At 45.0% G+C, this 18,201-nt stretch overlaps 2 protein-coding genes across 11 annotated transcripts in view; one reads left to right on the top strand and one right to left on the bottom strand.

Moving 5' to 3' along the window:
* Window positions 1-935: 935 nt before the first annotated feature.
* On the top strand, window positions 936-2,339 carry INSM2 (INSM transcriptional repressor 2). The gene has a single exon (XM_021542890.1). The coding sequence runs from the start codon at window positions 936-938 to the stop codon at window positions 2,337-2,339; it is 1,404 nt and encodes a 467-aa protein (XP_021398565.1).
* Window positions 2,340-4,447: 2,108 nt separating this feature from the next.
* Window positions 4,448-18,201, bottom strand: part of RALGAPA1 (Ral GTPase activating protein catalytic subunit alpha 1) — a 131,221-nt gene continuing 117,467 nt past the window's right edge. For 4 of the 10 annotated variants that reach the window (XM_021542694.3, XM_021542698.3, XM_021542703.3 and 1 more), the window contains 3 exons: window positions 17,455-17,579; window positions 7,360-7,474; window positions 4,448-5,787 (listed from right to left, as the gene is read on the bottom strand). In XM_021542694.3, the coding sequence (XP_021398369.1) occupies window positions 5,691-5,787; window positions 7,360-7,474; window positions 17,455-17,579 (337 nt within the window). In that variant the 3' untranslated portion in view covers window positions 4,448-5,690. Of the gene's footprint in view, window positions 5,788-7,359; window positions 7,475-16,806; window positions 16,838-17,454; window positions 17,580-18,201 lie in introns of all 10 variants that reach the window. The other 6 variants (XM_021542696.3, XM_021542708.3, XM_021542705.3 and 3 more) reach the window with 4 other exon arrangements.

Below are 18,201 nucleotides of genomic sequence, written 5' to 3'. Positions count from 1 at the left end.
CGGGACAGCCCCGTCCTGCCGCCAAACCCCGGCTCGGGCACATGGGCGGCCCAAGAGGAGATGCTGGTACCGCGCCGTGGGGCCGGAGGGGCTGCCGGGACCCCGCTGCCAGTGCGCTTGTTCCCCTAAAAAGGCGATTAGTGCTTTAGCAAGCACGGCTCCTGCCTTTCTCCGGGGGCGCACCAGCTGCCACCGGGCTCACGGCACCCGCGAACGGGCCGGGATGGGGGGAGGTTCGGGCGCCTGTGCAGCTTGCTCTACCACAGCCCAGTCTTGCCTCCCCTGGGCTCCGCAGGCTGCCCGCGGGCGAGGGTGCCAAGGGATCAGTCATGGCCACTACGCAGAGCCGTGATTTAGCATTTTACACTGCAGTGGCAGCTCGGCAGCCCTGCTCTTGCATTGGGAGCTCACCGCAATACCGGAGCTTTCTGGCTACTTCTGGGAAAACTCCTGATGTGGCTGTGCAGAAGGACGGAGCCAGTTCCCAGCTCTGGCTCCCTTCAGCGGAAGGATGTGCGGGGCGGTCCGTGCGGCCCCGGCAGAGGATGAAGGCACCGGCACGAGCACCCACGACAGATGCTCCTGCTCGAGCACCGTCCGGCCGCTCGGCCGAGGCAGCAGCGCCCGTGACCCGGCTTGGGGTCTCGCCCATCTCGGCGCCATTCCCGGCCCCGTTCCAGTCGGTCCCGCAGGGCGCTGGGGTGCGCTCCCGGCGGCACTCCGCCTGCTCCCGCCGCCCGAGCGCGCCCGCCCCGGCGGCGGGAGCCCCGGCCCGCTCCGGCCGCCGCCGCCCCCCGCCGCCAGCGCCGGCCCCAACTCCTCATTGGCCGCCGCCGCCGGAGGGAGGATGACGCCCGGGCGGGAGCGGGCGCCGGGGGTATAAAGGCCGGGCGGGCTGGCCGTGCCGCGCTCCCGCTGCCCCGCGCCGCCCCGCCATGCCGCGCGGCTTCCTCGTCAAGCGCAGCCGGAGACCCGGCGGCTCCTACCGGGCACGCCCGCGGGAGCGGGACCCTGAGCGGGACCCTCCGCCCACCCCGCCGCCGCCCCCGCCGCCCGCCGGCGGGGACAGCCCCGCCGCCAGACAGGGAGCGGAGGAGGAGAAAGGCGAGGAGGAGAAGGGAGCCGTCGCCGCTTGCCCCGTGACGTGGCCCCCCGGCGGCGGCTGCGGCGGCCCCGGGCTCACCCCGCCGGAGGCTCCGGCCGCCTGGGGGGCGACGGGGCCGTGCAGCGCCGCGGGGCCGCGGGCGGCTCTCTTCGAGCGGTGCCTCAGCTCCCCCGCCTCCGCCGAGTCCTTCCCCCTGGCCGCCTCCTTCCCGCCCGCCGAGAAGCTGCTGCTGCAGCCGCGCACGCCGCTGCCCGCCCCGCCGCTGCCGTCGGTGCCCGCGCTGAAGCGGCCGTCCCGGGCCAAGGCGCCGGCCAAGAAGGGCAAGGCCACGCGGAAGCTGAGCTTCGCCGATGAGGTGACCACCTCGCCCGTGCTGGGGCTGCGCATCAAAGAGGAGGGGCCCGAGGGCCGGCCGGGGCCGCCGCCGGGGCGCACACCGCTGGGCGAGTTTATCTGCCAGCTGTGCAAAGAGCAGTACGCGGACCCGCTGGCGCTGGCCCAGCACCGCTGCTCCCGCATCGTGCGCGTCGAGTACCGCTGCCCCGAGTGCCACAAGATCTTCAGCTGTCCCGCCAACCTGGCCTCGCACCGCCGCTGGCACAAGCCACGTCCCGGCCCCAGCGCCGAAGGCGCCGTTTCCGTCCCGCCGGGCAAGGAGAACAGCCCCGAGCGGCGGCCCCGCGGCCCCGCCGCGCCCCAGCCTGCTCCGGGGACCCGTCAGCACCGCGGCGGCGCGGACAGCGCCGGCGGCGCCCCGGCCGCCCCCGGCTCCAGCCCCGGTCCAGCTCACGGCGGCGCTCCCGGTGCGGGCGGCGGCCCCGGCGGGGAGGCGTTCGCCTGTCCCTGTTGCCAGAAGCGGTTCCGGCGGCAGGCTTACCTCCGCAAGCACCTGGGCACCCACGGGGCAGCGCGGCCTGCCGCCTTTGGCCCGCCGGAGCGCGGGCCCCTCACCTTCGCCTGCCACCTCTGCGGGGCCCGCTTCCCCTCGGCGGACATCAGGGACAAGCACCGGCTGTGGCACGCCGTGCGGGAGGAGCTGCTGCTGCCGCCGCCGCCGCCCGCCGGGGTCCCCGAGAGCGGCGCGGCGGGAGGCGAGCGGCAGGGCTTCCCCTGCAAACACTGCCCCGCCACCTTCTTCAGCGCGCCCGGGCTGGCGCGGCACGCCAGCAAGTGCCACCCGCCGGAGAGCAGGCAGGTCCTGCTGCTCCAGGTGCCCGTCCGGCCGGGCTGCTAGGCCCGCGGCCGCCCCGGTGGGACTGCTCCGAGAGCCCGGGCTAGCCGAGCGAGCCCTGGCCACGCTGTAATTCCTATGGAAAGTCGCGGCTCTCACGGCTACGACGTCGGAGGAGCCGCCCGCTGACTCCCGGCCGGTGGGTAGCGACGCGCGCCCGCGCCGGCTCGGCGGCGCGTTCAGCCCCCGGGCCGCACTGCCGGCAGCGCCCACGCCGGGCCCCGCGGGGCAGGGAGCGCCGCGCAGCCCGCCAGCCGCCGGGACGGACGGGGCACGGGGAGCGGCCGCCGGCTCGGCCCTGGGCCGGCGGCAACAGGCGAGAAGTCCCGGCAGCGTCTGCCGAGAGGCGGGCAGTGCCAAGGCGTTAGATGGCGGCCAACCGTCAGTACATCTTCCGTAGTGACGGAGAGAAAAGTACGGCTGTGCATAGGGCATCTAAAGAGAGGAATTATTTTTCGTGAGAAAAGGAGCCTGATCTGGTGACCTTGTTTTAATAGCCTTAGCCCCCGAGCTTCAACATTCGTGATGTACTCCGTACTAAGGTAGCTGAGAAGATAAATGTTCATATTAAGTCAGTGTCAAGTCACATAATAGCTAGCAAAACGTATGGGATTAATTAATCGTGCTGTCTGCTTAATTGAAATACGAGGTGTTGATCCATAGCTAAGTACGCATCTCCTGCTTACTCTCTGCTCTAGCAACTGTGTGGTAGGCAAAACACACGTCTCTGGCACTGCCCGTTCCAAAAGCTGCTCCGCCCCGTCAGTGGCTCGTTAGCGCGGCACGGGCAGCTGCCAGACGGGCAGCTCGGTCTCACAGGCTGGGTGAGCAGCGTGTGGCCCTGCCGGCCCCTGCATCGCGGCCGGGTGGAAAGCACCCTGCGTGCGGCTCGCCTTTTCAGGCGGCCTCCGACCCCTCTCCTCTGTGAGCTGCGCTTTTCATGTGAGCTCCTCCGAGTCTCGCGAACAGCTGAAATTAGGACACGAAGCAGTCGTTAGACGTGTTGCTAAAGCGCAGGTGATAGGCCACCTTCATCTCCCTAATGACACCTACCTTTAGCAAAGCAACCTGCGGTGTGTATTCCCTGGCTTTGACAGTGCTCTGGCCAAATGCTTTGAAATGCTGTTGAAGTTACCAGCTACTGACACTTCAGCCAGTATTTGTTTGTTTATTTATTTACTTATTTATTTTTCTATGAGTGCTTGTTTCTAAATGTGACAGCAGATGAGGCTAAAAATAAGGGCAAGAAAATTCAATAAAAGATTTAAAAGAAAGCTCATGCCCTTCTTGAATTCAGCAGGGCAAAGTGGGTCAGCTGGTGACTTCTGAAGAACCAAATTGATCCAGTTGTAGTCTTTGTTCTAACACTCTGATATGAGCATGCAAAACATTTCAATCTCTCAATTAGCATCCTCTAAAGCAATTATTTCTGTAGTTTTATATTTTGCTAGATGTATCATGCCCAAAGGATGCAAGCAAGCGATAAGTGCTTTACGTTAAATGTGCTTCACGGATTTTGTCATTGTAGTTCCAGAACCTGAAAAAAAGTGAATTAATAAAATATAACCTATTGCAGCCAAGATTTGCTTTCTGACAAAGGAGGCTAAACTTGCAAGTCACTAATATGCCAAAAATAAAGCATGTTAATTTAAGTTGTGCATTTTCCTGTCATTTGTTGACAACAGAGACTTAGGTAAAAATGCCTGTTTATGCAATTAAATGAGTTTACCCCTGGAGAAAGTCACTAGTTTTTTGGGTTTTTTAAAATCATGTTTCCTCTTTCTCTCCTTGTGTAGTCAAAGATGAAGGGCTCCAGATCACACAAACGTGATGATTATTAACTCATCCTACAATTAGCACTTGAACAACCAGCCTGCCAGAGGGAACAGCCTATGCTTCGTATTATCTGCAGAGCTACATGCAATGTATTTACTAGATCTGGAGAAAAGTTTTCAGTAGGGCATCCCTGAGAACTTGTGTGTACTTTTTAATACAAAGGAAAACTGAGCTGTGTATTACATTTAACTGCTCCATGTGCATGTAATACACAATTCTTCTATAAATTGGACTAAGAATCTAATCAGTGAGGTGAATAACTAATATACAAAAGGTGGTAAGAATAATTTTATTGGATTATTAAATAGCATGTCTTCTCTTCAACCATTACAAATTTGTAGATACTACATGAATGACAATACATAATTTCTTTTTTTATTGTTGCCCATATATTTACACATGCAGTTAGTACCGATGCCATGCTACATTTTGTTAACAGCATTTTGTTGTTTACTAGGTTCAAAATGTGAGCATTTAATTTTTGTAGGAAAATACCTCTGGGTGGGTGGAACTCGTGTACTAATCTGCGCTCACAAGGTTGAAATTATTAGCATTTCAGGCCAGGCTCCCGGAGCGTGTTCCCTTTTCTTTCCTAGTACCCATCATCACAGCAATGAATTTCTATCAGGAAAGTGTTTAATTTTTTTTTAATGTAAGAAAAAAGAATATACATCTAGATGAAACAGCATAATGATAATGGCTAAAACTCATGAAACTCAATGGCATTTACTATTGATACCACTTGGAAAAGCAAACATTATAAAAATATTTGGAAGCTGAGCATAAATAGAATTTCAGGACAGTGATTTTTTTTTCTGGCATAGATTATCTGCAGAATTATGAAATGATACATTGCTTTATGATGAAAGAGTTCTATGAGCAAATTATCTCATTTGGATTCTGTGATACTTGAAACGCTATTGAACTATTTTATTCTCAACATAAATAATCTGTACACATCTTGTGCATTAACATTGTGACATCTGACAAAGACTTTACAAATGCAACTTCAATTTAAAATTGTACATTCATTTTCAAATTGTACATATTTCTTTCTTTGTTACAGAGAAAATTGCAATGGGGCACAATAAATATAGTGTAATCCAACTGCAGTCTCCAATTCCATGTTGACTCAAGATCAACCAGATTTAAAACCCAAAGTTAATCATCCATAATCATCCAAGTAGGTAAAAGGTGCAGAGTACAAACTGCACTGCAAAATAAAAAAAAAGGCAGACTGGAGTTTGATAAAAAAACCCAAAGCTAAAATATTAAAGTAAATTCCAGTGTCACTGTTTAAAATAAACATACAGAAAAGGAGTATGCAGGGCATGGGTGCACACACATGAGACATTATCCTCGAATGAAAGGCGTGAGCAGTAAAAAACCCAAAAGGCGGTGAGTCGCTGCGGGAAGGGTGGCCAGTGCTCTTCACTAGAAAGCTGCAGGCATCTTGCCACTTAGGACTTGTTGGCTGAGCCAGAGGAGCGGCGCAGTTTCATGGACATGCGGCTCTTGCTAGTCCGAGGAGACATTGGAGAGGCTAAGTCTGTTCCATCCACCTGTGCTGTTGCTGCTGCTGGAGTTTCTCCCGGCTGAGTCTCTGGGCAGAAGCCTGCAGAGGACAGCAAGAACCAGACGGGTCAGTGCCACCTTCGGCACTCGCAGCACAGGATCTCATAGCAAGGGGCAGAGAGGAATTTCAGTGCTGCTGTCACTGCCACAGCATCTCCTAGCCCTTTAACAGCTGTGGGTGATGGTATTGCTCACGGAATTAGCAACTGCCACAAAATCCACCCCAACAGAAAAGATGATTCCAGAAACCACTGAGCTATGGGACTGCAGACCCCCCTCGCTCTGAGCAATTAAGGCAGCACTGAAGTGGGCAACGTTCTCCCGCTAACCAGGAAAACAAATAGTTCCAGTTCCCTTCAGGGATGGGGAATCATTAGTCAAATCACAACCCAGAAGAATCCAGTCTTTAATGAGAACATGAAGGTTAACAGCTCATTGCACATGAAGGGAGCTCTAGGAATGCTGCTGAAGAGGTGGAGTGAATTGGGGGCTGACTGAGAGAGCAAAACATCTTCTCCCATACCAACTTTAGTTTGTGCTTCAAAAGGCAAATTCCTACAGGGCCCACAAGGCAGAAGCTTGAACAGATTGTACTAACTGGATGCACTATATGTTAATGTTTCTTTGTAAAAGGAACAAGATGAATTTGAGACAATGATTCATTAGCCCAGTGCCCAGAGCTATGCTCCAGTGGCCCCAGAGTCCCCACTGGAAGTGGACAAAGCTCTTTCCTACAAACAGCCTGTCTCCAAATCTTCTTCCATAGAGGTACAAAAGGAAAAGGAGAAAATATGAAATCAAAATTACATTCTCCTTCCCATGCTATAGAAAATTAATACTATGAACTCCCATCCATAAAACTAAGCTGCATTTTCATTAGCCATTTACAGCCACTGACAGTGTGATTGAACTCAACTACCTCAGTTGCCTCTGAAGGCTTCTAACCCATATAATTTAGAGACAGAACCCTGGTCCTGCAGGTGTCAATAGGGAAACTCCTGTAGACTGCAGTAAGCCAGAAATCACTTGCTATTTCTTCCACATCATGCTATTACTGGTAATTCTTTAAAATAATAATGCAATAATCAGAATTGAAGATCTCTCTGCCTCGGTATACATTTCACATATAAAGGGTGCAAAAATCATTCAAAACTGGTTATGATTTATCCTGAAAGATTCCTCTAAAATCAAATGAGGTCATAAGGTAAGAAATCTAGGAGGAAATTTAAAAGATTGTCATAAACCTGTGGTATTTAGCAATCTGGCTGTTCTTGTCTGGTACCTCACCTGCCTGCTCCAGAGCAAGAACACGGTACTTTCTATCTTCAAACTGGCATGACCCATCAGAGTGACAGGGGAGAGAAAGGGCTGTTATTTGTTCCCCAGCTGGTGACAGTAATTTTGTTCATGAACTAGATACTTCACTGCCAAACAATCTGGAAAAGCATGATAATGTCTGACTCACTGTGCCTTATAGAAAAAGGCAAGCAGGGAAACATGCATTCGCATTTTCTGAAATTCTATCTTGTTCTGATTTTACAAGAAATTAAAGCATTTCAAATGGTGGAGATTAGAGAATAGAAAATAACCGTTGTTGTTTTGCACAGCATACCATTCACAGCTAGCGTGAAAGACCTTCCGTTTCAAGCCTTTGCCCTTTACCTTGATGTGGCCAATGCTTTCTAGTGGAGGTTTTGGAAGGAGAAGAAATATCACAGCATTTCTTTCTTTGTTGAGAATGAAGAAGTGATGAGGAAGGAGGAGTGGAAAGAAGTGAGGAAGGGAGGAGGAGAAAAGATAAAAGATAACAGGTGTGAGACATGAGACACGAACCGCAGAGATTGAAGGGTATTAACAGATGAGCACAGAAAACAGAATTTCGAATTTCATTATGCAATTGCTGCTCATGCTACAGGTTAAAGAGAGTGATGAGTTAGTTATGTGCAATGAAGCAACAGCTCTGAAATACGGCATCATACTTACCAACTAAGCATTACAAGAAAAAAAAGGAAGGGAGAGAGAAAGAAAAGAATTCTATAACATTATCCAGATCCAACAACCTTATTAATAGTAACTGAGATACATCCTAAACACTGTCTGAAATGCTTGTTTAACATTGGTGAAAACACATGAATACTCACACACATACACACAACTGATAAGGAAAAACAAATGGCAACTTGATATATGGCTTCTGTTCTCCAGCTGTTTCACAGTACTAAATATGTTAAAATTATAGCCAGTCTTAACATGAGACTCCTGAAATCACATAAAGAAGCAAAACCAGCTAGTTTTAAGCTAGTTGGTCTGCATTGAAGGGTTAAACCCTAGTGTGAAATTTTATCATGGGTTGTTGGATAAAGAAAACCTCAGTCTGCCCCATTATTTCAAGTAAAGTATTATTCCAGTTGTAGCCTAAAATTTTATTTCTTATTCCTGTGGACAGAAGAACAAATTCATATATAACATTTTTTAAAAAGAAACGTAGAGCTATTGAAGAACAGAAGTCATTTAAAGTGATTTTCACATCTGAACATATCACACCAGAAGAGTGAAGAACAACAGCACTTAAAATATATTTAAAATCTGACAGAAACTAACAGATTAATTAGTAACGGAGTTTCTTTGGATTTTAGATAACCATATATATACATACATACACTCATACACACATGTGGATATTAAATGTGGAATATAAAAATTTTGCAGGTTTTGCTTCCCTTTCCTAATTTAAAAATTTTCAGTATAAAATGTTATTATCTTTATAACTCTCCACAATTGTCCTGGTTCTGGTCAGGATGGGGTAATTTTTGCAGCAGCCAGGAGGGGTTATGGCTAGGACCTGGAGGTTATTCTATACCATCTTATGTCATTTTCTGGGTAAAGGCTCACTTTAGTAGTGTGGTGGGAGGGAGTGGTTGGGTATTTATTGTAGGGGGGTTCGCCTCTTACATCAAACTGCTCGCTTCTTTCTTGTACCCTCTGTCATTACCACTGTTGTTGTTACTGTATGTTTCTAATCTCAATGCTGTTGCCAGTAAAAATTGTTCTTATCTCCTGAGCTTTACCTTTTATGCCTCCAATTATCCTCTCCAGCCTGCTGAGGAGAAGGGGAGTGATAGAGTAGCACATGGTTTGGAGCAGCACATGGTTATGGTGAGAACATGGAACTGGAAAATACCATTCCTAAAACACAACCTTCTTTGGTGCCCAATGTGAGGCACAAAGGGTTGAGACAACAACAGCACAGCTCTGCCCAGAGTGAGCTGAAAACAAATTTGATGTAATCTGATTTGATTTGTTGCATTAGGACCAGACCTACTGGTCGCAATGTTGCTTGGTCTGCTCATATGGGTGTGGTAACTAACCCTGTACATGTTTTTTGTATATCCACTATGTGCTCATAATGGTGCTCTTTTTCAGAGCAGGGAGAGGGATTAGGATTGCTTTGTTGCTGTACTATGGAGTATCAGTTTATGACATGGCAAGATAAAAGGCAATGCAGGAAATGTGGGATGTGTATTTAGTGTTTCTCACCTATCCTTACTCAGGCACTAGCTCTAGGAGTCCATTAATAATCACACACAGTCTTTGGGGGGAAATGGAGAAGATGATTTTCCCCAGCTTTCCACCCCCTTTCCTCCTTCCGACCTGTTAAAACAGCTTTTGAGGATTTTTAATTCCTGCTGGATGTTAAGGAAAGCATATTCTTGTTGCTAAATCTGCCACTTCTCCTCAGTGCAGTCTACACCATATTTAGAGTCAGGACAGAGATTTCTAAGGAGGTCATTCAGAGATTTGCCCTGAGGGTGGATGGTCATGAATACATAGAATATGGGAGAGAATGGGACAGCTTTTGGGGAAATTCTCTGCTCCGATGGTTTAGCAGTTCACCTACACAACCCCGATAAAGTGACAGAATATTTGCACGGAGAATGCTGTGGCAGCTCCAGAGAGGAGCAATACAGAAGATGTGTGTGCATCTACATGATGTACTTTTACAGCCAACTTCTCTACCTAAGCAGTGATGTCTTGCCACAGATCAGCGGCCCAGATGGTTTCCTTCTGCACTGCCAATCACCCTTTTTACACTGTTGTAGCCACACCCACAGAGTATTTGCCACCATGCATGAGTCAATGTAGAGGCCATTCCTCTTTTCAGTGAGGAATGAGGCCAGCTGGATGGCTTTCAGCTCTGCACCCTGACTTGATCCACCTTGTCCCTAAATAGCTTTTGCAACTAGCTATGTAGGACTCTGTACATCATCCTTCCCTTTTTGATGTATCCCTACAAAATGCTAGGAACCATCTGTGAAGAGAGTGTGTCCTTTCTCATTTTCTGTTAAGTGATTATATGGGGGGGTTGGAGTTGGGCTACTGAAGAACATCACAAGAATGGACAGGTGGATTGGGCTGCCAAGATTAAAGTGTCTCAGGTGGATCTGGACTGGAACATAAGGGTGAATTATTTTTGACTTGGTGGGCCCATAAGACCTCAGGTCAACACAGAAGAGATGCAACATCCAGATGGCTTGTGATTGAGGGGTGGACACTATATCCCACGTTAACCGTGAAACATGCACTGCAATCGGTCAGGTGAAATGGGTAAAGCCTCTGTGGGACAAGGGCTGAAATAAGAATGTGAGGAGACCTGGCAGTTTGATCACATTGCACTCCCACAAATCTGCCTAGGTAAGCGCTGTGTGCTGACAATGGTGGAGATAGCCACTGGATAGCTGGAGATGCATCCTGTGCCTCACATCACTGCCCAGAACACCATCCTGGAAAAGTGGCTCACGTGGTGGCATAGAACCCCCAAAACAACAGAGCTGGACAACGGCACTCATTTAAAAAATATCCTCATAGACACTTGGGCCAGCATGATACTGAGTGGGTAAAACATATTCCCTACCCTGCACCAGTCTCTGGGAAACAGGAATGGTACAGTGGACTGTTAAAAACCACATTGAAAGCAATGGGTGGTGAGACCTTCAACACTGGATCTGCATTTAGCACAGGCCCCCTGGTTAGTTAACACTAGAGAATCTACCTTGCTTGCCCTGCCCAATCAAAACCTCAGTGTACTGCAGAAAGAGATAAAGTCCCTGTGGAACATATGAGAAATGTTTTAGGGAAGACAGTTTGCATTAATCCTGCCTCAAGCAAAGGTAAACCCATCCATGGGACTGTTTTTGCTCAAGGACATGGGTGCACTTGGGACAGGAAAACACAATGTGTACCTCCAGGGAATTTGATTTTGGGTTAGAACAGTCTGTAATGTTGAATTGTATAAAAGTGGTTGCTGAATGACACCGGCACTGTGTGCCAGAACTACCATGGACAATGAGTATGAATGCTCCAATTGTGAGCTCCTGGAGCAGCTTGCAACCACCTGATGGCACACCAGCCCTCCTGCCCTGAAGATATCCAGGATGGACTGAACTCTCTTTCTTTAGTCATTGCTAAAGGAAATCAACAAACACCTTGGAGGTCATTGCCTATGGAAATGATACTCATGTTTATATATATATGTGAAGATATATGTATACAGTTGGAAGGTGTAGGATCTGAGCGTGAAGGAGATGGTATAGAATAAGAGGTGGAAAATGTCCTGGCCCTGGCTAGGACACATAGGCTATTCTATGCAACTTTGTGTCATTTTCCAGGGATGGGGCAAGGGCTCACTTTCAGATCAGTGTAGCATGGTAGAAGGAGCAGTTGGATATTGTTATGGATGGAGTGTGTCTGTGTCCACATGAATTGTTTGCCTCTTTCTTGTACCTTCTGTCATTAGTATTGATGTTGTTGTTGCTGCTGTTAATTTCCTTATCTTTTTGCTGTTTCCAGTAAATTGTTGTTATTTCAACCTGTGCCTTTAATGTTGCCAGTTCTCCTCCTCAGCCCACCAAGGGAAGGGGGAGTGATCAACCAGCATATGGTTTGGAGCGGTTTCGGTGGGAACACTGAATTGGAAAATACCATTTTTAAACCACAACAATAAAATATTTCGTTATTCAAAATATAAAAATAGGGTTATATATGAAGGCTTTATGGACAAATGATGTGAAATCAGTTTATTTTATAAAATAAACAAAGTAGATGTCTGGATTTTTAAGAGGCAGAAAACATCAGGAAGTGATCCATATTTTTCTCCTCTTAGGTTTGACAAGGGACAAATACCATAGCTTGATCAGCTATGATATTTTGGGGCCATATGCAAAGCCATTTCAATTGCTTCTGAACAAGGAGGTGAGTCAACAAAGTTGAAATGTGACATTTGCACACTCCATTTGAAAAATTTATTGTCCTCTAATGATAGTATGTTGGTTATTTGACTCAGAAATCAACTATTTAAATCTAAAATGGAATCCTAACTATACACAGACTAAATTAGAAGTGAGGTGAGATGGAGGAATCTGGAGCTATCAGAACATATGCACTGCCATGACTAATCAGTTCTGACTTTCAAAGGTGAAAAATTTACCAAGGAGAAACCTGCATGGAAAGACTACTCTCAGTTCTTCTGGCTTTCTCACACTTCGTTTCCTGGATCAGCACTGCCCCAAGTGCTATGTCTGTGAATAACCACAGGGGAAAATAATTTGTGCACGTTGGTACATTTTGATGGTCTTCTGAGATACTTCAGAATGTTCCACTTGAACTTCAGGGAAGAGGGCAATCATTTTTGTACAGCTTGTGCTCTTTGCCACTCTTCTATATTTCAGTCCAAATCTGGCCAAGTTGTCCATCATACTCAGCAACCTTGCTAGAATCAAGTCAATTAAGTCTCTCACTGATTTTGTGAAATGAGGAAAGGAAGCAAGGAGGAGATGTAGAAGGACTGCAAAAGCAGCTACAAAGCAAGGCAAAAAGGTGAGGAAGAGATAATCTAAAGACCTGGGAGACCAGAACTGGGTAGAAGAGAAAGAACTAAGAGGCATGAGAAAGAAGACAGCAAGAAAAGATTATGTTTATCGCAAAACAGGAGCCAAGACCATGTCCAGTGAACAACACTCTTCAGCACCCAGCTGGAGCCATGTGTGTAAGGTAAGCCTATTTCTCTCTGCCAAATAACAGTGAAATCCACTGGCAAAATTCCCAGTCTTTCCACTAGTGGAGACTGACGCAGAGCTAAGAAAGCTTACCATTCCTACAAACTACTGTCCTATCTCATTCTGCAGGAGGTGGTGATTCTAGAGCTTGCAGTTTGCTTATGTGTCCTGGGGTTGTTAATCAGTGTTATAGAAATTCTGCTTTGCCCTATACTTTAAAACAAAAATGGAAGTAATTACACAAGGCAAATGTCACAAGAAAATAAAGTCAAAAATTAAAAAACTAGGAAATGTAAGGATTAATTTTTTTGTCCCCTTGTTTGTATGTATGAGATGCTTTTTAATTGACAATCATACTATTTTTTTCAGTAGACCCTTTTCATTAAATGTTGAAAGTTGATCTGTTGGGTCTCTAGCAGTCCACACTGAATTTACTGTCTCAAAGTGCTGAGTCTACCTTCACACAAGTGGTTGACTTTATGACAATAGTTCAGAAATGTGTAAAGTTTCTGCTTCAGCCATTCCAATATGAAAATTCTTTAGAAAAAGTCACTAAATTTTGACCTTTTGCTCTGATTTGGAATTTTAAAAAGAGTCCAAAGTTTGTACTGGAAAAAGGACAATGAGAAATTCTTCCAGCCCTTCAAGACACAGAGCCCTCACTTCTGTATTTCAGCTTCACTTCCAATCACAAACCACCACCACCAAGTGTGACTCAGGTCCTTTTACAGAGAGAAAAGCATCCATCATTCTCATCTATGAAGGGGTGGTACAGGGCCAAAAAGATTATTAGTTTCAATGTTTCACACCAAGGAAGCAGCAGATGAAAATACAAGCTGCCAAACTAGATTTTTAATTGTGCAAGGCTGAAAACATCATTATCTCTACATTTCCCTGATTCCCTGACTGTACAGTGGCAACCCCACTTACTCTTACTCTGGCAGTGGGGCAGCAGAACTGTTCTGAATGCAGGCTTGAAAATACAGGAATGATTGTTGGGACCAAATAGCCTGATTTGTCACAAGCTTTTGTCACAAGGAATATACTATGATGAATGTAGAGGTCTCTTTAGAAATTTACTGTAAATAAGGTACCAGTCTTAGTAGGAAGAAAGAGAACAAAAGAAGACAGAAAAACGAACTTAAGACATGAGTACATTTTAAAGATCAGAATCTTTGCATCAGGAGGTCAATATGCCCTTCAATATAATTGAGCTTATCATTGACAGTTCCCTCAACCTATTCTGTTGTCACAGAGATCTGGTTCACTCAATATCTGCATAGGATGTGTTACCCTATTTAGTAGAGTATTTGCAGTTACCCAATGTAACAGAAACAGCACATGGTAAAAAATGCAGAGGCAACTGAATTGCATTCTGTGATTAAGTACAGGTAAATATCAATTTCTTTAAATGTACACATTCACTACCCTAGTCAGGTTCCTACACATGGGAAAGTGAACTTGTCAGATATTTTGACAGGGCAAACTAAACTTCTAGATATAACAGCAGCTGCCACAATCACATTGTACTGAAGAGCAGTCACAGTAAAAAAAGGAAACAGCTTTTGCTGATGTCTGAGCCTTTGATAAAATAAGTCCATCTGAGAAAACACATGAACTGAACATGAACTCTATCTGCTCTGATTCTCATAGCTCAAATAAAAAAAAAATGGCCAACGGTATCACAACAACAAAATGTAACACCTGGTGATGGGCTGTAGCAGACTCATAATTTCTAAGATCTTTCTTAGATAAAAAAATGTATTTTATAAAAAAAGGAGAGCATTTTATGAAATTAAACATATTCAGAAGTTGTAATCATGAAGATCATGATCCAATAACATAATTATGTCTATAATATCTAAAATGTGGATTTTTTTTCTTAGTCTCTTCTGGTAATTCTTTATTGAAAGAAGCCCCATACATAAACGAAATATTTTGTATTTCAAAAATGTGATGTATTCTTACAAGCTGGTTAGAAATTTTCAGATGACATGTACACATCTGGCTAGGAGCTTGGAAGACTTTGTCTGAGACACCTTGAGGCTGATGAATGCATGTGGATTCCCAGGCAGGACTCCAGCACCACTCCTGTGTGTAATCCTGGCACAGTTCAGTGCTCTGTACCTCTTTTAAGAAAGTCACCTGTTGCAGGGCTGCTAGAAATTTAAGGGTATCTTTTCTTTCCATAGCACTGATGGTGAATTCTTCTTTGGGGTCACAGTCCCTCAGAAATTTGGGTAGTCTGTAGCAATGTAGCTCACAGGCCTGCCTCTGCTAGAACAGGAAACCAGTGGTTTCCAGGCTAACCCCAAGTCCTGGGGTGACCTTTCTGGCAGGTGACTGCAGTGTTATTTTATACCCCCTAAGAATATTTTATATTCTCAGGCTTTAGGATTTATGCTCTCGAGTCAGGTTGATGGCAGATGGTTTGGTGCTACTCCAGACACTCTGTGCTGGAGCAGGGTATCTGAGCTCCAGGAGCCCTGGATGGAACAGGGATCAGGCTGCAAGCAGGACTGCCGGAGCATCCCCAGCTTCCCTTGGCTGAAATGCAAGCTCAGAGTCAGGCAGGCATGGGGCCAGGCTGATTGACTCTGATGCTGGGTCACACTGTGCTGCACGTCTGTCCTAGGAAGCTTCTGCTTGCTCCTGACACTGATGTCTTGGTCACTTCCACTGCACAGTGCAAGGTCCAGAAGAATGTGGCTCCCAGGACAGGAGGTATGCAGACACACACATACATGTGTATATATGTGAAACACATCACAAGCTCCTATTAATGAGATTCCCGCAGAAAATTATTAACTTGAATAGGAAGGTTAAGTTAAAACCAAGTTTCTAAAAAATAATAACCTCCTTTCAGATCATGCTAGAGAATACCAATTATAAAAGAACACAGTTTAGAATCGCCACTGTAGAGAAGTGTACTCTGATGCACAGAACTAGCACAGAAAAGCAGCCTTGCTTCACCCCGAAAGAATGAATTAGAGGAAGAGAGAAGAACGACTTAGCTTGGAATGAGATTTCTTAAAAGGAATGGGCAGAACGTCAACAAGTGCACTAGAATGTAGAATATATACTAGCCATACAAAAGTGTCTGGTGCTGAATATTCACTAGGTCCCTTGACAGGAAATGTGGAAAGGACTGGTATCCCTGGTTATTGTTTTTAATGTTTGTTTGTTTTTAATGCTTCTAGTTACAGATTTTTTTCCTATTCAAATTTTCATACTTTACTTTTTATACTGTTTTAATTAAATTACTTACTTTTAATTTTGTTAACCTTTGGTCTCAACTATTTCCATTAGCATAATTATACCACTTATTATACTTTGGAACTGCACCTCATTTCTAGTTATCATTTGTATTTTAAAGTAAAGGAGCCTCAACATTTTAACATCTCTGTAATTCTTTCTGTAGTCCTATCATAATTCTTGTATAATTCAGAATTTATTTCTGTATATATCTTGGAATTGAGAAACAAATTTTCAGATAACAACTTGCCAAACTATTCTTACAAATTTATTTAATTTAGATTTACAGTTTTTCTGTGGAAACACTTTGATTATAATTAAATAAGGTTTTTCTGAATAGGGGATTTCAAGTGTTACACATTCTTCTTCTCCATCTCTCCTAGGTTATCACTGCAGAATGTCTTACAACATCAATGAAAGACAGTACAGGGTACAAAACACACCACTGCCATCCAGTACTACTTGTTCATGCTGAGAAACAAAGGCCAACACAATAAAGTGTTACTCATTCAACAACTGTCTCTATCATTAGTTACCTTAATCCCAGAACCAGTGTTAGTGCTTCATGCAGACCTGAGGTTAGTAAAAGACTAAAACTTTTAGAAGATGTAGTGGTCATTTCTCAATCAGTGTGAAATTCTTTTTAGTGTGAACAAGGGCAACAAGGAAAGTTTGCATACATTTTGGTTACAAGCTTAGTGCTCTAGTAAAAGTAAGAGGAACAAAGGGTTTTTTTGGACACTTTGTCTTACCTTCAGATAAACAGAACTGATATTTAATGATCTAAAAAGAGGGGAAATAAAATAATGAAATAATCATAAGGAGTTCAAGAAATGTCAGAACAGGAAGGCCTTGAGTTACTTATTTTCTTTTACCGATTTTCTTATTAGTAACAAAAAAATGCAGCATCCTCTTATAAAACAGGTATTTTACTGGGAAGTAAAAACTACCTTAAAACCAACTTTGTGACTAATAACATGGAAACAAAATTAAGATTGCAAGGCTCAGATTTTCAGTTTAAACTTTACATTCTAAACGTAGTGAGCCTTGAAACTTTCTTATGAGGAAGGTGCACTTAAAAATGTTTCTACCTGAACCAGCCTACATGACAGTACCAACGTTTTCAAGCAGACTTTATATAGGGGATTGTGATAAAAATACAGGGTCTGGTTGCTATATTAAAGCATCTTGCCAAATCTTAATGCCAGGTATTGGCTTATGATGCCAGAAAACAGAATGAAGATTTAAAGTCAACTTTGCCCGTGTTCTCAAGCATGTATGTTCTTTCCAATTAATGGTAACTCTTCATGATGTGCAAAGGTCTGAATTTTTAGTCTTTATAAGTAAGGATACTGCATTTCAAGTTTAAGATTTTATAAGAACTGTTTGTTACTTCTTACCCGTCTCTGAGGGCAAATGGTGATAAGGTGCTGGGCAGAAAACCTGAGCAGCAAAATCTTCAAATGTTGTAGGCTCTAGATGATGTTGAACAATAGTTTGCAGGTATCGTGCTCTCTCCTCATAACTGAGTTAGCCAAGAATTAAGGATGAATTTATATAATGCACCGTAACTGCTACATATCATTGCCTAGTAATTCAGAATTCTTGTTTTTGTTAAATATATATCATTCATTTCAGTGTACACATGTATTTTTAATTCTTTATATGACTGTGACATTGTGTAATGCATTGACATAATATTAAGTGTAAGATACACATGATTAATGTAAACCTTATGGTTCAACTATATTCTTTTCATGTTTGATGCAGAACTTCCTGAAATGGTTTACAAATAACAACAACTTAAGTACTCTCTTAAGTAACTAATTTGCCTGTATTCTAGTCACAATTAAATGTAAGAACATTTCCATTTTCAGGAGATGCAGCATGAAACATACTTTAGCATTAACAAAACAAATTACTTTGCACTTTTCCATAATAAACTGCTTTCATAATCCCTAAACACACACACATTTAAGACAAATATAGAGAAATTTCAGTATTGGGAAAAAACACCTTCTTGATTATGTCATTAAAACAAGCAGGAATATCTGTAAAGAATCCACAGGACCCTTAAATACTGGTTAACAGGGTGTTAGAAGGGCACTGAGAGTAAAATACTGTACTTCTTATTTTTCCTGTGTTCT

This window comes from Lonchura striata, chromosome 6 (genome assembly GCF_046129695.1).
Source record: "Lonchura striata isolate bLonStr1 chromosome 6, bLonStr1.mat, whole genome shotgun sequence".
Classification (NCBI taxonomy): Eukaryota; Metazoa; Chordata; class Aves; order Passeriformes; family Estrildidae; genus Lonchura; species Lonchura striata.
Note: the sequence above shows the minus strand (reverse complement) of the source record. Positions and strands in the feature narration are given on the sequence as shown.